The sequence below is a fragment of the Macaca nemestrina genome, chromosome 11 (genome assembly GCF_043159975.1).
Source record: "Macaca nemestrina isolate mMacNem1 chromosome 11, mMacNem.hap1, whole genome shotgun sequence".
Taxonomy (NCBI): Eukaryota; Metazoa; Chordata; class Mammalia; order Primates; family Cercopithecidae; genus Macaca; species Macaca nemestrina.
Window position 1 is genome coordinate 80,898,312 of NC_092135.1, and position 25,688 is coordinate 80,923,999.

General features: G+C 34.6%; 1 protein-coding gene across 4 annotated transcripts in view; it reads right to left on the reverse strand.

The window, feature by feature from the left end:
* LOC105499550 (NCK associated protein 1) overlaps positions 1 to 25,688 on the reverse strand; it is a 110,310-nt gene that overhangs the window by 47,651 nt on the left and 36,971 nt on the right. For all 4 annotated transcript variants that reach the window (XM_011772175.3, XM_011772174.3, XM_011772173.3 and 1 more), the window contains 9 exons: positions 19,881 to 20,018; positions 19,019 to 19,067; positions 12,857 to 13,013; positions 10,010 to 10,066; positions 7,160 to 7,256; positions 6,695 to 6,801; positions 5,112 to 5,244; positions 2,700 to 2,781; positions 748 to 806 (listed from right to left, as the gene is read on the reverse strand). In XM_011772175.3, coding sequence (XP_011770477.1) covers positions 748 to 806; positions 2,700 to 2,781; positions 5,112 to 5,244; positions 6,695 to 6,801; positions 7,160 to 7,256; positions 10,010 to 10,066; positions 12,857 to 13,013; positions 19,019 to 19,067; positions 19,881 to 20,018 — 879 coding nt within the window. The remainder of the gene's footprint in view (positions 1 to 747; positions 807 to 2,699; positions 2,782 to 5,111; positions 5,245 to 6,694; positions 6,802 to 7,159; positions 7,257 to 10,009; positions 10,067 to 12,856; positions 13,014 to 19,018; positions 19,068 to 19,880; positions 20,019 to 25,688) is intronic.

Below are 25,688 nucleotides of genomic sequence, written 5' to 3' on the forward strand. Positions count from 1 at the left end.
GAACACTGGGCCATTTTCCCATAATCACTTAAAATATTTACAGGGCAACTAATTTTTATCATTAAGGTTACAGTATACACCAAAGGGTTAGGCTTGCATTTTTAATGCCTTTATGAACTATTTATATGAGACATATATTAAATGAACACTCTAATAATATTTATTTCTGTTTTTCAGCAAACGGAAGTTTTTGGTACATATCGTAGTGGTAAACTACAGCCTGTGGGCTACCTGCTGGTTTTTATTAATAGTTTTACTGGAATACAGCCATGCCCATTAAGTTATGTATTGTCTACAGCTGCTCTCACACTGCAATGGCAGAATGCAATCATGATGACAGAGACTACATGGCTGCAAGCCGAAAATTATTATCAGCTGTCTCTTTATTAAAAAAAAGTTTGCTGATGCCCACAGTAGATTTTAAATATTGTCTCAAAAAAGATTTTGTGCTTTTACTTTAGAATTAAATATTTGAATCAGGATAATCAAGAGAGAGAGATTGGGATTTAAATTTTTAGATATTTTAAAATTACAATAATCTATTCAAAAACTCTTACATATTGGCTTAAGTTAAAAATATATTTATCCAAGTTTAATAATGAGTACAAAATGTTTCTTTTATGGTTAATTATACAAAAGAAATATTTTCAATAGGTATATAACAATGAATATTTTATAGTTCTGTTATAAAATTTTTCATGTTAAATAAAATAACAAAACAGAATGACAATAAAAGGTTATTCTTACCTGTAATCTAAACCAATCTAATCTCATTCCTCTGAAATCAAATACTTCCCCATCTTCAACTGTAGTAACAGAAAAAAAAAGATTACAAAGCAAATTAATGTTTTCAGAAATCTATAAGCACATTTTAAATTTTAACAGCTAAGACAATTCTACTTCTGAGTATAGCTAAAAGAATTAAAGCCAGGGTCTTAAAAAGATGTATGTACACCCATGTTCACAGAAGAATTATTCAAAATAGTCAAAGGTAGAATCAACTTAAATTTCCATTGATAAATGAATGAATAAACAAAATCTAGTATCTAAATACAATGGAGGCTGAGCACAGTGTGTCATGCCTGTAATCTCAGCACTTTGGGAGACCGAGGCGGGTAGGTCACCTAAGGGTCAGGAGTTTGAGACTAGCCTGACTAACGTGGGAACCCCATCTCTACTAAAAATACAAAAATTATCTGGGTGTGGTAGTGTGTGCCTGTAGTCTCAGCTACTCGGGAGACTAAGGTGGGACAACTGCTTGAACCTGGGAGGCAGAGGTTGCAGTGAGCTGAGATTGTACCACAGCACTCCAGCCTGGGCAACAGAGTGAGACTGGGTCTCAAAAATGAAATAAATAAATATCATGGACTATTATTCTGCCTAAAAAAGAAAGGAAATTCTGACACATGCTACTATGGCTGAACTCGAGGACATTAAGCCTAGTGAAATTAGCCAGTCACAGAAAGACAAATACTCTGTGATTCCACTTATACAAGGTATCTATAGTAGTCATGCTCACAGAAACAGAAAGTTGAACAGAGGTTGCCAGGGGCTAGCAGGAAAGGGAAATGGGGCATTGTTGTTCAATAACCATTAAAAGAACTTGTTTTGCAAGATGAAAATGTTTTGGAGATTGGTTGCACAACAATATGAATATACTTAACACTATTGAACTATACACTCAAAAATGGTTAAGATGGTCAATTTTATGTATATTTTACAATTAAAAAATAAAAACATTTTAAAATTTAAGAATGAAGACAGTGAAACAATTCTCAAATCCTGTAAAGATGATGATAAAGGAGACAGTTGTGCTAAGTGAAGTAAAGGCTTCTCTCCTAAGCTCTCTGATTCTCAGTGTGCTTACATGTCAATTTACAGGAGTTTGAATAGAATTTGAGAGATCCTACCAATAGAAACTTTGGACAGCATGCTGAAGTTCCACAAAATAACTCTATAGAAACCAAATATCACCAGAAAAAATTATTTTAGTTTCATTACTTAGATGTGGTAGCAATACAGGCTGAACTAAGAAAAATGTTTATATATTTATTACTCACAAGTTTTCAAGGTTTCTGATATCCTTTATTAAAAAACTAAAAGACTATAAAACTAAAACACACTAATCATTCCACCAGAATGGAGTGTTCGAATAATGGCAAGGTGATTATATGACATCAATTTTTGAGACTGACAGATTTGAGCTCAAATTCCTACTCCTGCTTAATAGCTATTAGAGCGTGGCAAATTATGCTCAAAAACTGAGAGGTTAACCCTAAAACCCAGAGTTTCCAAATCTGTCAAAAGTAATAACAGTGTTGAAAAAAGAATGTGGAGTAAATGGGATAATATATATGTAAAGTGCCTGGCACAGACTAAACATTTTATAAATGGCATTAAATATTGTTATTGGTATGCTTGGATCAAATACATGATTTGCTACAAAATACAAATGTTTTATTGTTTTTGTTACAAAATGCTTTTCTTCCTGCTTAATAATTAGAAATATAAAACTGTAATTATTATTTTTGTAAATAGCATCACAAACCCATTTTAGAAATCTTTGCTTCAGAGAACAATATTAGGACAAAAAATAATAGATCATTAGCCAAATTAACTGGTAAATTATCTCCTTAAAAATAATCAAATTTGAAAATCTAATTAGAAGAAAATATGCTTTTATTTAAAAGGCTTCTTACCTTGTTTTACACTTAGGGAAGTCATAGTGTTCACAAAAGAGGACATGATGATTGATTCATCTTCAGGGCAAACAGAAAGATTCTTAAAAACAAAAAGACATCTAGTTGGGAAACAACTCAGGTCTATCAATTAGTGGATGGATAAACAAACTGGTATACCCATACTATGGAATATTTTTCAGTAATAAAAAAGAAATGAAATTTTAACACACACTGTAATACGAATCTCAAAACCATTATGTTAAGTGAAAGAAATAAAAAATAAATGATTATGTGTAAAAAAGTACTTTTTTCATACACTTTGTAGGAAAATTTATATGAAAAAGTATTTTTAAGGTGAAAGTATAGTATGACTTACTTTCATACTATACTTTGTATGCTTTGTATGGACAAACACCAGTTGCTGTCAGGGGCTCATGGAAGAATGATGAAGGTATACCATAAGGGTATATAAGTAAACTGTTAAAGGTGTTGGAAAAGTTCTGTCTTGAATGTGGTGATGGTAATAGTTGCACAAATGTACACAGCTACCGAAATTTACAACATGCACTAAAAATGAGTGATTTTTATCGTATGTTAGGCCTCAATAAAACTAAGACCTAAAAACCCTTTTCAACCTAGCTTTAAAAATGAATATTTGATAAACTGTATATAAAGTGGATGCTAAAAAAAAAATTGCTTTTAAAAAGTGGATGCTTAGCTTACAAACAGCATAAATAAAACACAATTTCAAAACTTTATGATGTGAGTGAACCGTACACTTAAAAATCGTGAAAATGGTAAATTTTGTTAAACATATTTTACCACAATAAAATATTAACGCCTATTGCAATCAACTATGCTAACAGGTTTACAACCTTAGTTCTAAATTTATATGCTAGCAAATGGTGAAAAACATTGTGAATATACTTTGCAACAGAAGAGGGTGGTAAAATGCTCAGACTTTGGAGTTAAAACTTGAGTTTGACTACCGGCTCTATTACTTATGAGCTGTGTGATAATGAGCAAATCACATAAGGCATTTCTTCTTCAACAAATAATGATAACTATATCCACTCTCACAGAGGTATTCTACAGATTTGGTAAGAGACACTGTCAATAAATCTGGCAATTACTAATATCAGTATGATTGCTGCTGATACTATACTATCATATAATCCAGAAGAAATGCTAAGAATTAATTTTCTCAGTATTAGTAAACTCCACTTTATATAAAAACAGATGAAGTGACTCAGGAATTCTGGTTTACTTTTTAAACTGTATGCTAGTATGAATAAATAATAAATAAGAACAAAAGCTTCTGGCTTATCTGGTAAGTAATAACTATTCAAATAAAATTATAGTAAGGCAATAATACCCGAGGTTTTCTGTTCCCTTTTTAAATGACCATAGAAAGGAAGTATCTGAGCTCCATCTAGTGGATAAAAGAAGAAATAAACTATAGAGTTTAGAATACTAGCTTGTAACAGTATATAATTCAAGGTAAAAAAAAATTACATGAACAATTTTTTTCCTTATTATATTTTCAGGTTGATTTGAAAAAAATGAGAACTTCAAAGTATGGTTATTTCTCTGGAAAACTAGCAGCTTTAGAGTAGTCTTTATATAAAGAGGATTCTTAACTGTTCTTTCTTTATACATTAGCTTACAGTCATTTGAAACGTAATTCTACAAAGTGAAGGAAAATAAAATATTATTTTCTTAGGGTCAGTTTATTTGGAATAAAATTTTTTTTAATTTAAATAAAGATGAAAAACACTAAGTAAATTATGGAAAGCAAAAAAAAAAAGGCTAAAAACCAATTAAGGGAAAAAAATTGGACATTTAAATGGGAATATCTATATGAAATCTTTATTTACTGGTCATCCTTTAACAATCTTCTTCAAAAAGATTTTTATTCTTTCCTTCTAATAGTTAATTATCAATTATATTGTCTCTATCATCTCTTCTGAATCTCCATAGCTTCTGCCCAAGCTCAGGCTCTCATCACCTCTCATTTAGCCTACTGCTGTCATTTTTCTTCTGGTCTCTCTGCCTCCTTACTTGGTTCCCAGCAATCTATCATCCACACTGAACCAGGGTGATCTTTCTAAGTAGTACATCTGATTTATGACTAACCTCCTCTTTCCCAAGGCCCTCTGTAATTTGGTGAGTATACACCTTCATCTTCAGGATAAATAATCGTGTCTTTCCTTGTGTTCACTCTGAGCTTTATATACAGTTTACGCACAATACCTATCACATTGGACTACAACTGTTTCTTCCCTTCTAGGTAATGATCTCGACAAAATATAAACATGATTTATCGCTTGGCACATGATATTTCATAAATGCTTGTTGAACAAACAAATCAAATACTATCAAAGGTGGGAAGGAAGGAACAAAAGGGAAATAGTATAAGATAGTTTTTACCTGCACGAGTTCATTGAGGACAACAGCATCAAAGCCAGAAAGGTACTGCACGTAATACCTCTGCATTACAGGTCCATATTTCCTCACATGTGCTCTAAGCTCTTCCATGTAAAATATTAATTCAGCAATGTGCCTTTTTTAAAATTTCAAGAAAAATATTTCAAATAATAAATTCACCATTATTAAAGAATATATTAGAGGCCCTAGATCTCATTCCTAAAAGTATTTTTCTTATAAAGGGCACTGTTTAATACCTGATGTCAATTACTTCCTTTTTAAATTGTTTCATAAATAAAGAAATCATGGAAAGCAAAGAAAAAAAGAAAAAAAGCTAAGGCTAAAAATTGATAGCAGAAAATCCAAACTGAAAATAGTGTTCACGGGTACAGTGGCTCACAACTGTAATTACAGCACTTCGGGAGGCCAAGGTAGGCTGATCACCTGAGGTCAGGGGTTCAAGACCAGCCTGGCCAACAAGGTAAAATCCCATCTCTGCTAAAAATACAAAAATTAGCTGGGCATGGTGGTGGGTGCCTGTAAACCCAGCTACTTGGGAGGCTGAGACAGGAGAATCGCTTGAACCCAGGAGGTTGAGGTTGCAATGAGCCAAGATGGCATCACTGCACTCTAGCCTAGGTGACAGAGTAAAACTCTGTCTCAAAAAACAAAACAAAACAAAACAAAATTAAATTAAAAAAATAAAAAAACAGGACATGTTATAAATACATCATCAAAAAATCTCAAATAAAAGAGGATTAGCAAGAAATAAAATTTTCCTGTATGCTCTTATTTCTCTGCTCCATTTTTCTAACTCTTATTGAGAGACTGAACTAAAACAACACAAAGACATTTTAATGACACACTGGGTTGCAACTCTACAAACAGGATTTTTATTTAAATGTTTTGTGTAGTAACTAGTTTTAAAAAATGAATTCTGTAAGAAATATTACTGAGCATAGCAAGAAAACAAAAACTTTATCACCACAAAGCATACTACGAGAAAACAAAAGCCCTAATTTAAAACTAAAGTTGACTTTGCAGTCTAATTAATATCATCTAATGATATATCACAAATATTCCAAGCTCTTCAAAATAATTTTGCTTCAAATATAAGTCTCCAGATTCCCCAGCCCATAAATCAGAATACAGATGGTGCACACCTTACAGTGATTTGGATGTACTATCTTTCTAATTTACAATGGTGCAGAAGCAATACACATTTAGTACAAATTGTACTCTGAATTTTGACTTTTTTTTCCAGGCTAGCAATAGGCAGTATGATACTCTCTCATGATGCTGCCGCAGTTCCCAGTCAACTATGTGATCAGAAAGATAAACAACTTACACTCTTCAGTGTACTATGTTGCCAGATAATTTTGCCCAACTGTAGGCTAATAAAAGTGTTCTGAGCACATTTAAGGTAGGCTAGGCTAAGCTCTAATGTTCAGTAGATGAGATGTACTAAATGCATTTCAACTTAACAATATTTTCAACTTACAATGGGGTCTATCAGGACATAACCCCATTGTAAATCAAGCAGCATCTATATACAGAAAATAATTTTTTAAATGTTGCTAACGTACTTATCTATAAAGTCGTCTGCACTCTTCTTTGGCATGTTATCTGCATGACGAAGTAGCCAGATGATTTCATCACGGGCAAAGGATAACGCCATAAAAACAAAAAGTGCCTGTTTAAAAAAAATAAGTGTTTATTCTTATTCAATGACAAAAAACAAACTCGTAATCTCTTTCTATGTGAAAAGTCATTGGCAAGAAGTGATAATATCAATTCAAAAGAGTGAGGAGACTAACAGGAGAGAGCACAAGAGAACTTACAAGTATGTAGGAGAGAGAGAGCATGCATACAAGGGAGAAGAATGCAGGGAGGTACGATGTATGAATGTCAAGTCAGAAAATTCATGCTCCACTAAATATAAAAATCCTTTTATGTAGTCCCTGACTCAAATTTCAGTAAAATTTCATTTAGAAATGTTTTTTAAAATTTTAATATGGCACAATTATTGAAATAATAATTAAATCAGTTACCTTGGGACCTAGCAATCCAGGCTGATCAGAGAGGACAGTAGCCAATTCCTTCAGTGCAGATCTTAAAAACTTGCGTCTTTCTCTGTGCATTGAACCGCTACAGGGAAAGACACCATAATAGTTTATCTGCTTCTACTAAAATTTTTATTGGCAATTAAAGTAACTAGCATTACAGGTTCAACTTCTAAAGTCTTTTTTTAGGAAGCCAAAGTTCCTATAAAAATAATCTTCTATGTGTTTGTCATTGAGTTTCTAATCTTACAGTTATCCTGCCTTTCTTGTGTTGCTTTTTAAACTGTGTTTCTTCTGTTATTCTCCATCTATCAAAATCCTACCCAACCTTCAAGACCAGTCCTTCAAGAAGCATTTCCCAACATCCAGCTATTTATTGACGAATAATTTCTCCAATTTTAGTACCACACAGCTTTAAGCACTTTACAGACTGAAATTCTTGACGGTGACCAGGCCCATGCTTATAATCCCAGCACTTTGGGAGGTCAAGTTGGGTGGATGCCTGAGCTCAGGAGTTCGAGACCAACCTGGGCAACATGGCAAAACTCCGTCTCTACTAAAAATACAGAAAATTAGCCAGGTATGGTGGGTGCCTGTAATCCCAGCTACTTGGGAGGCTGAGGCAGGAGAATCACTTGAGCCCAGGAGGCAGAGGTTGCAGTGAGCCAAGATCATGCCACTGCACTCCAGCCTGGATGACAGAGCAAGACTCCACCTCAACAAAAAAAAAAAAAAGAAAGAAATCCTTGAAGCCAAAAACTGACTAACTGTATACTTTTTTGTCACTTCCATATAGAAATTAACAAATACAACTTAATAAATATCTGGTTATCTATATTCTTATTAAGTTATATTCCTATTAAATATACAAAACTGAATACACAAGAGCTATAGTCAATAAAGGTATTGAGATGAGATCTACTTGGCACTCTTGTTCAAAAATAGAAAGATGGGGAAAGGAAGGGATAATCATAAATATTCATATACTAGGTATTTTAAAATTAAGATTAGAAAACATTCTCACATATTAACAGAAGGAAAAAAATCATAAAATGTTCTAAGTATTCAAACTCCTCATACTACACAAAATACACACTGCTCCAAGAAAGTTTTAGAATTTAGATAGGTGCATAAATATGTGTGTGTGTGTGTGTGTGTGTGTGTGTGTGTGTGTGTATGAATGACGTCTATGCCAAAAACCCAACACTAGTAATTTTGCTGTGACACAGCAGGTCAGTTTCAGAGGACTCAAATTAAAATCCATCCTCTCCCTGCATGACCTTAGGTTCCAACTTTCTAAGTTTCAGTTTTTTGTCTATAGAATAAGTATGATGGCACCTGTCTCAAAAGATGCACTATCTTTCATGATGCCTCATATACAGTGCTTCTATGTTACTTTAATTTCAATGACAAGCTCTTTTTACTGACAATAATAAAGTCATCGTATCATTTCCAAGAAGAAAATGAACAAATGTTATTTTGATTATTTTACTTCACAGGATTACTGTGAGAAGTCTGTGATGTTTATTGGGAGAAAATGTCTATAAAGTACTTGGGCCTGGCACTGCTTACTACTTATAATTATTTTATTTAATAAACAGAAGGAGGAAAATAAAAAGACCTTACTTGTAAACGATCTTTATAAAAGATAGCTATGCCTATATTTCTGCCTATAGTAGGGTCTATCCCGTGAAGAAATAATAATTATGTGCATTTCTGCAAGTCTAGAGAGGAATTCTAATGAACTCCAAAGTATGTTATTTGCACTAGGAATCATTTTTGAAAAATTAAGCACATGTACTTCATTCAAGTAAATAAAATATGCATGAGGAATGATATAGCACAGATACAATGAGTAAAGATGGTTTAAATTCCCAATATCTATCTTATAGCCTAAACTGAAATTCTAAAACTTCCCGTGGTTTCATAGTTTTCTCTATGGAGTGATGCTTGCCTTCTCTCTGCCTTATATAGAAATACTGATAGATCAAATACTACTATCTGTATATAGTACCTAAGTTCACTGCAGAAAATATTCTACATTAAGTATATCATATATGTAACAAAGTAAAATATTAAATTATTTAGAATTATTTGAGAAAACTGGAAAGCTGTTCAAAGATTTAAAATACACTAATTTTTCACTTAGGATAGCTATATATTTACTAATATAAGAAACTAAAATTGGGAAAGAGGTGTACTTTTAAAAGTAAATACTTGCCGAGCACGGTGGCTCATGCCTGTAATGCCAGCACTTTGGGAGGCTGAGGCGGGCTGATCACTGCGGTCAGCAGTTCAAGACCAGCCTAGCCAACATGGTGAAAATCTGTCTCCACTAAAATACAAAAATTAGCTGAGATTGTACAGTGGGTGCCTGTAATCCCAACAATGCAGGAGGCTGAGGCAGGAGAATTGCTTGAGCTGGGAGGTGGAGACTGCAGAGAGCCAAGATGGCATCAGAGACTGTCTCCAAAAAAAAAAAAAAAGGAAATATTATCTGGAAGAGTTATAAGGATATATTAATTTTCATGCAGTAGTACAAAAATCATATTGGTATGCAGAGCATAGTGGCAGTGAGATTATACCCAAAGTAAGAGTCCTTTGTGTGATACTTCCTTATAGCATTTTATCAACACTTCAAAAACATTTAAAATCTGACTTCACTAATTCCAAGGTTTTACATATTGAGGCTATATACTTAATATTTTTCATTGACTGAAAGTCCCCCTCTACTACCATATCTTCCATACTATTAATCTGTACTCACTTCAACAAAATGATGCTTTTAAGAATTTTTTTCTTGATTAAAACTACCACAGATAAAATAAAACTACTTACGCATGTGACACGGCTGCCTCCTTGCATTCTCTTATGTCATTAATACGTTTATTATAGCTAGGTGCAAAAACAAATTAGCACGTTAGTTTAATTTGATCAATAACTGTCAAAATGAGTAAGTCTAATACTAGAAGTCAATTAAAAATGACATTTTCAATTTAAAACCTGGCCCTCAAACTGGAAGTGCATGGAAGAATCTACCCACACTTTTTCCTAGCATTTAGATGTCCATTCAAGCCTTCCTAAAAGAAAAAAAGTCACATTATATTAAATCCAACAATAAAATTAAACTTCACAATGTAGATTTTTTAAATTAAATGTTATTGCTTCCTTAAGCCTCAAAGGAGACACTGAAATTATACTTCTGATGTAATTAACATCAGAAGTTACTTCCAAAAATCTAAAGTACTGACAAAGCTATCATTTGTGACTTTTTAATCAAGTCTATCTTTAAGCATGAAAAAATTCTGAAAGGATATATATTAGTGATCAAAAGTAGTGACTGTTTGGATAAAAAGGTTTTGTGATGGAGAAAACTGAGGCAGAAAAGCATTTGCCGACTTTATTTTAAGAGAACTATATATTTTAAGCTATGTATTTTTTTTTAAAAAACTTACTTTTCAAATAAAAAAACATTTAATTAACATCAGCTTAAAGATGCTACCATAAAAACAAATGCTAATAATAAACAATTTCATGAATAACAGATATAAAAACTCAAAATTCCTAAAATGTTAAAGAAAAAATATCTTCCTGACAACCTCTCTAAAAATCTCTTACACCATGGCCGGGTACGGTGGCTCACACCTGTAATCCCAGCACTTTGGGAGGCCAAGGTGGGTGGATCACTTGCGGGCAGGAGTTCAAGACCAGCCTGGCCAATACGGTGAAACCCCGTCTCTACTAAAAATACAAAAATTAGTTGGGCGTGGTGGCGGGCACCTGGAATCCTAATTACTCAGGAGGCTGAGGCAGGAGAACTGCTTGATCCCATGAGGAGGAGGCTGCAGTGAGCCAAGATTGCACCACTGCACTCAGCCTGGGTGACAGAGCGAAACTCCATCTCAAAAATAAATTTTAAAAAAGTAAATAAATAAAAATCTCTTACACTAAAATGAACTCCAACTTCTATATTTAAGTGCTCTAAGATTTATGTATTCTTTGGGCAAATTTCCAAAATATAATAATTCTGTAACCATCACCGTCTATAATTAATCAGATTTTATACTTATGGTTTGACTATGATAATTCATATTTTAAACTGGATGATCATTCACAATTAAATTAAAAATGGAAACTTCTCACAACTTTAAATACAGAGATTCTCAAATGATAAATTTATCATTAATAAAGCATAACAAAGACAACTGGTTTCACGGTGCCATTAAATTTACTTGCACCATACATAAGTTCACTCAATACACAGAGGCTAATTGGTTTTAAATGTTTACATTTTTAAAATATGATTCCACAACGAGTTTGTCAGTATGCTAGTATATGATATTAATATAAGTTTCATGATTTTCAATCTAAATCAACTAGAAAATGACAAAGCCCATCTTGTATATAATATTTCAGGGTATTCCACCATCTAAACTAAGAGCTGAAAAGTACATAAGGCACTATTTATCATATGACTGACAGATCACTGGCATAAGAATATCAGTATGGTGACAGAAATCAGAGCAGTACTCACTAGAGAAAGGAGTAGGGGGAGTAGGGGACTAGGCATGGCAGTACTGACCAGAAAGAAGCACAAAAGAATTTTCCAGAGATGATGGAAATGTTCTTACATCTTGATTTAAGTGGTGATGACGCAGGAGTATTCATATGCAAAGTCAATCAGTTATACAACTAAGATGTACGTATTTTTCTGTTTGTATATTTTATCTCAATAAAGTACTTGGGAAGAAAAGGGCAGATTCCTTTAACCTCTCCAAGATACAGACACAGGAGGTTAAAGGTAATGCTCAGGAACCTGGATTTCAATTTGCATTTCAGGGTAATTCTTACGTACACTAAAATGTGAGATATATTGGCTTAAATTTAGTGTCAGACATATACACATACATTGAAATATCTAGAAGTTTTATTTCATTTTAATTTCATTAGGTCATTATTCAACTGGATGTGAAATAAATGTAGGCAAATTTCATTGTTATCTGAAGCTAGGAAGCCCAACATAAGTACAGCGGATCCTAGGTATTTTTAAATATTTCATAACTGCCACCAAGTCTGAGTTCAACTTAGCTTTTATATATTGGCGGCAGAATCTCAAGTGGAGAGAAATAAAGTTATTAAAAATTTCTAAGAAACACATTTCAGATAATTATTTGCTGAACTGGAAATAAATGAAAATAAATCACGTGGAATATTTTGTATTATTTAAATAAAAACAACATGATTTCCTACATGCAGTGGTATCACTTCTGTAATTGTTATAATTAATCCAATTAACTATTTTTTATTGCTTCATATACTTTTACAAGTACACCCTATTCTAAAATAACACTTACAAAAATTTTAAACCTCTAAAATGTATATGGTACTTTCGCATCGAAAATCATATATGACTTGCAAAAGAAGACACATCTTCCTTCTCCTATATTACATATTGTGAAACGTCAAGTAACCTCAGTTTTTTTTAATATGTGAAGTTACCTGTAAAAAATATGATTATTACCTATCAGGCTGACTGTTAAAAACAACTTCCTGGGATCCAAGTCAGATGGTATAGGCTGTATCTTCCTGCAGAGTGTGACTACTCCTTTATCCCCAAAACTTCAGTAAAGATAACTCACTCACCACCCTTCTCCAAAAAAGATAAAATAAATGAAAATGCCATACCCTCGTATGTTTACAAATAAGTCTTCTGCAGCTTTGTGTATGTGGAAAACTTCATCCCGAAAGAGAGAGAGGCAAGAACTACTTTGAAGAGCTAGCTTCCAAAGGTTCAGTGCTGTAGCATCAGTATTTAGGATCCCATGGCACAAAATAAAGCCAACTTTAAATAAAAAGAAAAGCAAATATAAATGTAAATGTAAAAGTATTCCAAAGTTTGGTAACAGTGTAGCTTTTGGAAAATACAGAAATGTAACCACAATCACTAGATTGAGGCTTCTGAGTAACAGTAACAATACCTATGTATAAGCCATGGTAACAACATGTTTCTTTCCCAATTATAATTTTCTGTATTCTGCAAAACCAGTTATTTGAACCTGCACTGACAAAACAGGAAAAATGTCACTTCTGGGTTATGAACCAACTCATTTTAATAAAAGTAACATTTATAAAATATTTTCAACCAAAGATCAGAACTTTCAAATTAACATATAATGCAGTAATCATTACAATTGTTATACTAACTTAAAAATAAAGCTTATCTCAGGGCCCGGTGCTGTGGCTCATGCCTTTAATCCCAGCACTGCAGGAGGCTGACGTGGGAGGATTGCTTGAGCTCAGGAGGCAGAGGTTGCATGAGCCGAGGTTGCGCCACTGCACTCCAGCCTGGGTGACAGACCCTGTCTCAAAAAAAATTTTTTTAAATGGCCGAGTGCAATGGCTCATGCCTGTAATCCCAGCATTTTGGGAGGCCAAGGCAGGCGGATCATGAGGTCAGGAGTTCGAGACCAGCCTGACCAACATGGTGAAATCCCGTCTCTACTACAAATACAAAAATTAGCCAGGAGTGGTGGTGCACCCAGCTATTCAGGAGGCTGAGGCAGGAAAATCGCTTGAACCTGGGAGGCATAAGTTGCAGTGGGCCGAGATCATGCCATTGCACTCCAGCCTGGGCGACAGAGCAAGACTCTGTCTCAAAATACATATATATATAATTTATATGTATATAATTTACATATTATATATAATTTATATGTATATGATTTACATATAATATATAATTTATATGTATATAATTTGTTATATAGTTTATATGAATATAATTTATATATAATATATAATTTATATGAATACAATTTACATACTATATATAATTTATATGTATATAATTTATAGACATATAATTTATATATTGTATATATTTATAATATATAATTTATATTATGTATAATTTATAGTTTATATAATCTATAGTTCATATATTATATATAATTTATATATAATATATAATTTATATGTATAAATTTATACATATAAATATTATTATACATACATACAGAAAATAAATCATCAGAATATTTCCTAATCATGAGAATAAATCACAGCATCTCACATTTTAATAGCATCTCACATTTTTAATAGCAATTTATAGTTCATTAAGCCTTCTCATATATATTATTTCAAATGATTATCCTGTATAGTAGACAAGACAGGTGGTATTCTTTCTTTTTTTTTCTCTTTTTGGTAGAGACGGGGTCTTGTCACATTGACCAGGCTAGTCTCAATCTCCTGGTCTCAGGCCATCCTTCTACCTCAATCTCCCCAAGAACTGGGATTACAGGTGTGAGTGACTGCACCTGGTCCATATGATTCTTACAGTTGAAGAAGTGAAGGGTCATTGACTTTACTAAAATACTATTAAAGTAATAAAGCTAGGACTTAGCCCCAATTATTCATCCTTAAAGTCCAATACTTTCAATATATTAAGTTGCTCTCAATTATATGAATTCTAAATATCTTTACCTTTTGTTATCTAATCTGGAAATCCTACAAAAAATATAATCTTATACATGCTGACTGATATCCTCTCTAGTCTTCTATACTAGGACGTAAGACCTCATCTTTCATTCACTGAACATTTACTCAGTGTCTACTATATATAAGGTTCTGTAGTGGGCCAGTTAGAAACCAATCCCATTTTGTTTGAGATTTCCCTATGATTCTCAATAATCACTCCCATGTTTAAACTCCTATTATAGCTGTACAGCTATCTTGACACTTTAACATAAAACTTGCCATTTATCTTTTGATTCTTAGCTCAGGCTTCCTTCTTGGGCCACTATAGAAGCAAGCTAACTCTGTAAGCAGGCATATATTGTAGAGTCATACACACATATTTAACTTCTTTGACTTGGAACTATACAAAAATATTTCTCATATAACAGGGCCCCTAAAACAAGTCAATTATTCAATCCAGCACACAATCAAAGAAACAGAATACATGTATGAAAGATTAAAGAGCCCTCAAGAGAAATTTTCTTTATAAAACATTATCCTCTTACGTACTCGACTTTCCACCCTAATATCAAGTGAAATCAGATTTCACTTAGTGTCTTACACCTCTTTGTACATTAACATTTACAAAATACTTGCTACTACTAATATAAGGTTTCTCTGAAAATTTTTATCACTTACAAGTTAAAAGTGTTTGTTTTTAACATACGTGTTATGAGTTAAAGTATATTTATTTGTTTAAATTGGAACAAAAAAGGCAAATGAGTTTAAAACAGATTGCCCAGGCTGGACGTGGTGGCTCACACCTGTAATCCCAACACTATGGGAGGCCAAGATGGACAGATCACTTGAGGTCAGAAGTTTGAGACCAGTCTGGCCAACATGGTGAAAACACCCATCTCTATTAAAGATACAAAAATTAGCTGAGCATGGTGGTGGGCACCTGTAATACCAGCTATTTGGGAGGGTGAGGCAGGAGAAATGCTTGAACTCGGGAGGTGGAGGGTGCAGTGAGCCGAGATCACGCCACTGCACTCCAGTCTAGGCGACAGAAAAGACTGAAGTCTCAAAAAAATAAAATAGATTGCCCAAGATTAGGGGGATGACTTATTAATTAAACTACACATCAATCTCCTTTAGCAAAGTTAGGATGAAAGGACAAAAATAAAACTAAAAAGTTTAAAAGTAGCTAAGTAGCTCTTAAAACAGATGACCAAGTCTTGACAAGGAAGTTGAAGAAAACCTTTGAAGGCAGAAAACAGATAAAATTGGACTATCAATATAAAAAACAAGGCAGAAATTAGTAATCCAAAACTCTGGAGTTAAAGAAAAAAAAAGTTTCCTAAGGAGTCTCCCAAGTCTAATCAATAGACCCAAAAATGAACCCTAAAACACGTATCAGGATAATTAATTTTACAACTGTACTCCAAGTGCTGGGTCCTCAATATTCTGGGTCCTGAACAACTCTTAGCATCAGGCTATAATCTAGAGCAGTGATTCTTAAACTTTAGCTTGCACCAGAATCACTGAGACAGTACATTAAACAGATTGTTAAGACCCATCCACAGAGTTTCTGTCTAGTAGGTCTTGGGTAGGGACCAAGATTCTGCATATCTAAGAAGTCCCCAGGTGTTGGTGATGTTGCTGGTCCAGGAACCACATTTTGAACTAATCCAGAACAAAGCTCCAAAGAGAGTAGACTACCTATTGAAGAAAAATCCTAGTCTGGGTAGTAGTTCCAAAAAGAGAAGTGCAGAATTTGAGACAACTCCTAACCTCTATATTAGCTCTACTCAGGGTTCAAAAACACGAAAGAAGCAAAACTCATTCCTTATTTTGGCAACTGTGGTTATCTCAAATCTGACTTCTCTATGCCCATATATACCCCATTAGGGTAGCCTGCTTCCTGATCAACTTACCGGCTCATTACACAAACTCACGCTATCAGCATTCCCATTTAAAATAAAGATTAGGGGGAGCAATCCTATGTGACTCCAGAGGTCACTTATGACATCTAACTCTACTAATTAACTCAATTATTCAGCTGCACATCCATAAGCATGAAACAACTAACAATTACCACACAACTGAGCAAGATCAAAACTCTGAAAGCTGTTTTTCTAAATAAACTATGAGACAAAGCATGAAAATCTCATTTATCTTTATAGAAGAAAATATAAATATCACAAACCTGGTCAATGTAAAAAATAACACAATTAATAAAAATAGCTAAGGCCAGATACTATTGTTAAATTCTTCCTCTTTCATACTAAAAACAACTCAAAGTATCAGTCCATAATGACACTAAGTATTGGAACAGGGTATTTAGAAATTTTCATAAAAATTTCACAGTGACTTTGGAGTAAAAACCTAATAATCTGTTAGACTGAATCTAGTAATAAAAACTATGGGCTTGTATTTTATGTCCTTATTACTTCATTTTTCTGGGGAATTCTAGCAATTCATTTTCTTTATTTTATTAAAGGATCAATCCAAAAAACATTAAAGGAGGAAAACTGGTCCTTCACCATAGTTTGAGAAACACTGTAATAAAAAGTCAACAAATACAGTCATCTCTCAGTGTAGGGGATTGGTTCCAGGACCATCGACAGATACCAAAATCTGTGGATGTTAAAGTTCCTTATATAAAATGGTGTAGTATTTACATATAACCTACACCCTTTCTCCCGCATACTTTAAATCACCTCCACATTACTTGTAATACCTAATACAATAGCTACATATCACTTCATTTGCATGAACTCAATGTAGTACTCATTATGCAGTAAGTTTTGCTTTTTGGACCTTTGTGAATTTTTTTCCTGTATTTTAATCGGTTGTTGACTGAATCTCTGGATGCAAAACTCCAGAATATAAAGGGCCAACTCTACTCTCTAAAGGTTAATAAATCAAAAATAAAAACGAAAAAACACAAACACTTCAAAATTATTCCCCTGTGGCAGTGAGCCTAGGGGTGAGTAGGAGGAATTTATCTATATTACAGAAACTCTCATTCTGTATTAAACCTATGTGTCTCCATGGAATAGTACACAGCCATAAAAAACAATGAAATCGTATCCTTTTCAGTAACATGGATGGCGGTTATTATCCTTAGGAAACTAAGGCAGAAATAGAAAACCAAATACTACATGTTCTTACTTATAAGTGGGAGCTAAACACTGAGTATACATGGGCACAAAGAAAGGAACAATGTAAGACACCAGGGCCTACTTGAAGGTTGGGATAAAAAAAAATTACCTATCAGGCAATATGCTTATTACCCGGGTGACAAAATAATCTGTACACCAAACCCCCATGACACGCAATTTACCTATATAACAAACCTGCACATGTACCCATGAACCTAAAAGTTTAAATAAAATATCTTTTGAAGCTGATAAACAAACAAACAAACAGCTTAAAAGGAAATACAACAAGCTATTAGAAGTCATAGAAACTTGGTGGTAGATTTATGGGTGTTCACTCTATAATTATTTCAACTTTCTTGATGCTCACAATAAAATGACGGAAAACAAAAAAGCAAACAAAAAAACTTGTGTCTATTTCTCTCATAGTTTGTAAGCTTCTCAGAAGCAGAAACTAGTACTTTTATCTCCTATGCATCTAAAAAACTGCCAAACATATGAGTAATTTATTAAATAAACTGCAGTAAATTAAAACCAAAAACTTTAAGTGAACAGATGTGACATTTAAATAATAATTAAAAGCAAAACCAAAATTTAGTTTTGAAGGTTATGTTGAAAGGCAATATAACGTAGCCCATGAGCCTTGGAGTTAGGCTGGGTTCTTAATCTTGTCTTTGTCACTCATTAGCTGTGTGGTCTAAGCTTTAGATTCCTCAACTTTAAAACAGATTACCTGGCCAGGCGCAGTGGTTCACACCTATAATACCAACACTGTGGGAGGCCAAGGCGGGCAGATCACCTGAGGTCAGGAGTTCGAGGCCAGCCTGACCAATATGGTGAAACCCCCCACCTCTACTAAAAATACAAAAATTAGCCGGGCGTGGTGGCGTGTGCCTGTTGTCCCAGCTACTCAGGAGGTTGAGACACAACAACTGCTTGAACCCGGGAGGCGGAGGTTGCAGTGAGCTGAAATTGTGCCACTGCACTCCAGCCTGGGTGACAAAGCAAGACTTCATCTCAAAAAAAAAAAAAAAAAAAAACAAAAAACAACACACACACACAAACAGACTATCTACTCTGATAGGATTAATATGAGGACTGAAAGAGGTAGTGGACATAGATGGGTTAGCACAATGCTAAGCACAGAGGCAGTAATCATGTCACCTGCTATTTTTCTCTGAAACGTAAAACCTGGGGAATAATCATAACACTAACCCATTTTACTTACAGATAATCCACTTTTCCATTGCATCCAAAGAGAGGTATTCACAAGGCATCTTAAAAAGAGAACATATACATTTGCAGTTAAAAGAAATTCTAAAAAATATTCCATATTGAGTCACTCTCCTCCCCTTCTCCTGATAACTTACTACCCAACTCTTCGCCCAAACACTACCACAACAAATTTGAAGAGCTGGATAAAATTTTATTACCTATACTGAAACTTGCAGTCAATAAATAACAATGAGAGGTGTGCCCCTTTCACATCTGCACACCCTTAAACTTCTCTTTAAAAAATATTGTTGCTAATTATCTTTAATCTGGTAAATGACAACTTATCAATTTCTCAAGCCTATTTCAAAGTTTACAATATTCCAAAAGATAAAATTTTAGTCAAGATAAAAGACATTTATGTGTCTGAATGCTCACTGTCTCACCAAAATCAGTAGCTATGCGTGTGTATTCTCCATATGTGGAAAACCTATATTCATAAATACAGAGAATAGACGGAAAAGAATACAAAGGAATATAACAATGATTTTGTCTACTTGGTTCTACTTGGTGAGATGTGGGGTGATTTTTGTTTTTTCTTTATACTTTAAATTTTTCTATCATGATAAAGCAAAACAAACTTTTTAACTTTAAAGAAAAAAGTACTCATACTATTTACCATATTAATTTATCACCAGTTTTCATTAAGACTCTAAAGCTAAAAAATCTGAACAATATGACTTAAGTAATGAACATTTTATAATGAACTTCAACTAATAAGCTAATGCTAATTAGAAACAAACTGCAACAGCATTGCTGAACTATTATTTTTTAAAAGTCACTTTATTTTCATTCAAAAGAGAAAAATAGAACCATACAGTGTCGGACTGCGCTGGATTAAGCATTGTACTAGGTGCACTGATGAGGCTTAATAACTGGGCATTTCTCCACTGGTCAGCTGAAAGATTCCTTCGAGGATATACCATTTGAAGAGAAATTAGTGCATCTGAAAGAGACTAATTAAAATACGAAAAAGAAAGCTGAAGAATTTTGTTTTCCTTTTCTGTTTACATTCCAGCTATAATTGCTGTGGGTTTCTAACTATACCATTATAAAACAACACAGCCTAATTACAGCCATGCTCCTTATAATATCTGAGTTGGGTTGCGGCTCCTCTCCTCTAGAATTTTTTTTGCTAATGTTATAAAAACTACACAGATTCTGCATTTTTGAGCAAAAGCTTAGGTCAGAAACTCATGTTATTTTCTTAAAGGTTAAAATATGTGGCAATCTTGGGAACTTTATTCCAAAAGGAACAGAGAGCCTACTGTCATCTTTCTGTCAATACAAGTTTCCATTCTGATAGCTTTAAAAGAAAAAGACTTTGGGGTTATATGACTAAGTGTTAATAAAACTCAACATGCTTTATATTTCTCTAAAGAATGTCTTATAAAAATAATACACTGTATCTCATCTTAATAAATTACTTCTCTTTATCAACTGGTTTGTTGATTACAGCTTTATTATCAAGATATTTAATGTTTCATCTCAAATGTTTCTTTCTTGCTTTCATAAATGTCTTTTGCTATTAATCCCTGCTTCCTAAAAATTCTGTAAAGAGTGATTCTTTTTTTTTTTTTTTTTTTTTGAGATGGAGTCTCGCTCTTTCGCCCAAGCTGCAGTGCAGTGGCGTGATCTCTGCTCACTGCAAGCTCCGCCTCCCAGGTTCATGCCTCAGCCTCCGGAGTAGCTGGAACTACAGGCGCCCGCCACCACGCCCGGCTAATTTTTGTATTTTTAATAGAGATGGGGTTTCACCGTGTTAGCCAGGATGGTCTCAATCACCTGACCTCGTGATCTGCCCGCCTCGGCCTCCCAAAGTGTTGGGATTACAGGTGTGAGCCACCGCGCCTGGCCTTAAGAATGATTCTTTAATCTGACTTCACACAGAGTGCCAGAAGTTTGTTCTGAAAACAGAATACAGGGCTCCAACTGAAATTTAGTGAACCTGAACCTCTGGAAACAGAACCCCAGAATCTATCATTTTATTAAGCTACACAAAGTGATTCTGACGTAGCCAACTAAGAATGTCTTAAAAATTATGTTAATTTTTTTAAATCCTGGGAAATTTGGGAGGTTGTATGTTATGGGAATTTACCGCTTCCTCTAGATTTTCTAGTTTGTGTGTACAGAGATGTTTCTAGTAGTCTCTGATAATCTTTAGTATTTCTGTGGGATTGGTTGTGATATTACCTTTCTCATTTGATTCTGCTTATTTGCATCTTCTCTTTTTTCCTTGTTAATCTAGCTAGGAGTCTGTCAACCTTGTTGACAATCCTTTCAAAGAACTAACTTTTTGTTTTCATTGATCCTTTGTATGGTCTTTGGGGTCTCAATTTCATTTAGCTTTGCTGTTATTTTGGTTATTTATTTTCACTGCAGGCTTTAGGTTTAGTTCATTCTTCTTTTTCTAGTTCCTTTAAAGTGCAAGGTTAGGTTATTAATTTGAGCTATTTTTATCATCTTTTTAGTACCATATACTTTCCTCTTAACACTGCTTTTGCCACATTCCAGAGGTTTCAGTATGTTGTGTCACTATTTTCATTTGTTTCAAAGAATTTTTTTATTTCTGACTTAATTTCATTATTTACCCAAGTCATTCAGGATCAAATTGTTTAGTTTCCAGGTATTTGTGTGCATTTGAGAATTCCTCTTGGTACTGACCTCTATTTTTACTCCAGTATGGTCTGAGAAGATGCTTGGCATGATTTTAATTTATTGAGATTTGCTTTATGAAACCAGGAATAAACAGAAATCCTGAACAGACCAATAATGAGTAATTAAATTGAATCAGTAATAAAATACCCACCAACCAGAAAAAGCCATGGGCCACACAGATTCACAGCTGAACTCTACCAGACATACAATCCTACTGAAATTATTTCAAAAAGTTGAGGGGGAGGGGCTCCTCCTTATCATTCTATGAGTGCAGTATCATCCTGGTACTAAAATCTAGTAAAAATACAACAACAAAGAAAGAAAACTACAGACCAATATTCCTGATGAACATAGACACAAAAATTGTCAACAAAATACTTGCAAACCAAATCCAGCAGGACATCAAAAAGTTAATTCACCATGATCAAGTGGGCTTTATTCCTGGGATGCAAGGTTGGTTCAACAAATAAATCAATAAATGTGATTAACTACATAAACAAAATTTTATAAAACACCATATGATCATCTCAATACATGCAGAAAAAGCATTCGATAAAATCCAATATCCCTTCATGACAAAACTTTCAACTAACTAGGCATCGAAGGAACATACCTCAAAATAATCAGTGCCATCTATGACAAACCCATAGCCAATATACTGAATGGGTAAAAGCTAGAAGCATTCCCCTAAGAACTGGAACAAGACAAGGGTGTCTGTACTCCTACCACTTCTATTCAACACAGTACTGAAAAGTCCTAACCAGAGCAGTCAAGCAAGAGAAAGAAATACAAGGCATCCAAATAGAAAAAAAGGAAGTCAAATTATCTCTGTTCATTGACAATATAATTCTATACCTAGAAAACTAAATGACTTCAGCAGTCTCAGGATACAAAAATCAACATACAAAAATTAGCAGCATTTCTACACACCAATAACATTCAAGCTGAGGACTCAAGAACAAAACCCTGGCTGGGCACGGTGGCTCATGCCTATAATCCCAGCACTTTGAGAGGCCAAGTCAGGCAGATCACCTGAGGTCTGGAGTTTGAGACAAGCCTGGCCAACATAGTGAAACCCCATCTCTACTAAAAACACAAAAATTAGCTGGGCGTGGTGGCAGGCATCTGTAATCCCAGCTACTGAGGAGGCAAAGGCAGGAGAATTGCTTGAACCCGGGAGGTGGGGATTGCAGTGAGCCAAGATGGCACCACTGTACTCCAGCCTGGGTGACAGAGTGAGACTCCATCAACAAAGAAGGAAGGAAAGAAGGAAGGAAGGAAGGGAGGGAGAGAGAGAGGAGAGGGGAGGGGAAGGGAGGGGAGGGGAGGGGAGAGGAGAGGAAGAAAGGAAAGGAAAGAAGGAAAGAAAGGAAAAAAAGAAAGAAAAGAAAGAGAAAGAAAGAGAAAGAGAGAAAGAAAGAAAAGAAAAGAAAGGAAGGAAGGAAGGCAGGCAGGCAGGCAAGCAAGCAAACAAGCAAGCAATCCCACTTACAATAGCCACAAAAAGATAAAATAACTAGGAATACACCTAACCAAGGAGGTGAAACCTCTCTAAGAGAAGAACTAGAAAACGGTGCTGAAAGAAATCACAGATAACACAAAGAAATGGAAAAGCATTCTATGCTCATAGGCTGGAGGAATCAAAATCATTAAAAGTACCATAATGCCCAAAGCAATTTAAAGATTCAACACTATTCCAATCAAAGTACTGTCATTTTTCACAGAATTAGAAAAATCTATTCTAAAACATATATGGAACCAAAACCCAGCCTGAATAGCAAAGGCAAAGTAAAGAGACAACTTACAGAATGGGAGAAAATAATTGCAACTATGTACCCAACATAGGACTAATATCCAGAATCTATAAGGAACTTAAACCAACAAGAAAAAAATCAAACCACCCCATTAATATGTGGGCAAAGAACGTGAATAAACACCTCTCAAAAGAACACATATAACCAGCCAACAACCATATGAAAAAATGCTCGGCATCACTAATCATCAGAGAGATGCAAATCAAAACCACTGGTAAAATGGGTACCATCTTACACCAGTCAGAATGGCAATTATTAAAAAGTCAAAAAAATAACAGATGTTGGCAAGGCTACTGGAGAAAAGGAAATGCTTATACACTGTTGGTGGGAATGCAAATTAACTCAAACCCTATGGAAAGCAGTTTGTTGACTTCTGAAAGAACCAAAAATAGAATTACCATGCAACCCAGCAATTTTCATTACTGGGTAGATGCTCAAAGGAAAATAAACTGTTCTACCAAAAACACACTTGTACTCGTATGTTCACTGCAGCTCTATTCCCAACAGCAAAGACATGGAATCAACCCAGGTGCCCATCAACAGTGGATGGGATAAAAAGAGTGTGGTACATATGCACCATGGAACACTATGCAGCCATGAAAAGGAACAAAATCATGTCTTTCTCCAGCAACATGGATGGAACTGGAGGCCATTATCGTAAGACACCTAATGCAGAAACAGAAAACCAAATACTTACTGTACTCACTTATAAGGGGAAGCTAAACATTGGGTACACATGGACACAAAGCAACAATAGACACTGGGGACTCCAAAAGTGGGAAGGAGGGGGACAAGAACTGAAAAGCTACCTACTGGGTACCATGTTCACTACACTTTGGCAACGGGATCATTAGAAGTCCAAACCCAGCATCACACAATATACTCATTTAACAAACCTGCACATGTACCCCATGAATCTAAACAAGAAACAGAAAAACAAACCCTGGCAAATAAACAATAGTGTTTTATCAAAATTCTAAGGTATCATGGAATATTAGAAAAAAATCAAGATTGGAAAATAACTGGTCTAATTCAAATGAATTATCCTATGTAATTATCAATAACCTACTATCTACTGAATATGTTAATGTGCTAACGATACTATATAGAACTTAAAAAGACAGCCAAGAGCCTAGCTTGGAATTTTCAACAGGCTGTCAAGGAAATTTTCAACACCTAAGTAGAAAAAGAACCAAATCTAAAATAGTTAAATAAAAACAAGACCATACATGATTAGGGAAAAATCCTAAATGGATCCAGAGAGAAAAGAGGAGAGGAATAGAAAAGACAGTTCCGGGTGGGGAAAAACCACTACTGATATTAGAGACAGGAGATGACCATGATATGTGCAGCATTTTGAGGAATTCTGATACTTCCATCTAAAATGTTGATTTTTTTAAATTTCAAAACTGATGCCATCTACTAGCTTCTTGCAAACTAATAATTCAACCAATTCCCAGACAGAAAACCTATATAAATTTGTGTATAATGTAGCTACGCAAATCTGGAAAAAATTCTTCAGAATTTTCATGGGAGTAAAAAAATTCAAAGAAAATTATTGGTGTTAACTGTATGTCAAGAAAAAAGCACAGTGGCCAGGTGCAGTAGCTCATGCCTATAATCCTAGCACTTCGGAAGGCTGAGGTGGGTGGACTGCCTGAGCTCAGGAGTTCGAGACCAGCCTGGGAAATATGGTTAAACCCTGTCACTACTAAAATTACAAAAAATTAGCCAGGCGTGGTAGTGCAGGCCTGTAATCCCAGCTACTCCCGAGGCAGAGGCAGGAGAATCACTTGAGCCCAGGAGGCGGAAGCTGCAGTGAGCTGAGATTGCACCACTGCATTCTGGCTGGGGCGACAGAGCGAGACGCTGTCTCAAATAAAGAAAAAAGCACAGACTTACACAAGGTATTAACTTTCATGATTCAAAGAGAACAATGTAGACCAAGATTACAGTATCCTGGGCTTCAGTTCTGGTTTTGCCACCATTATTACCAGATGACTTACCTTGTCATGATACTGCTGCAGCCCTTAATCCTTAGCTATAAATAATGAGATTGGATGAGATACCTATAAATTTCCTTGAAGTGTTTAGAAACTACCATTCTGTGAATCAGCCCTTCTGCAGAGAATCCATAATGACAAGACTACTTAC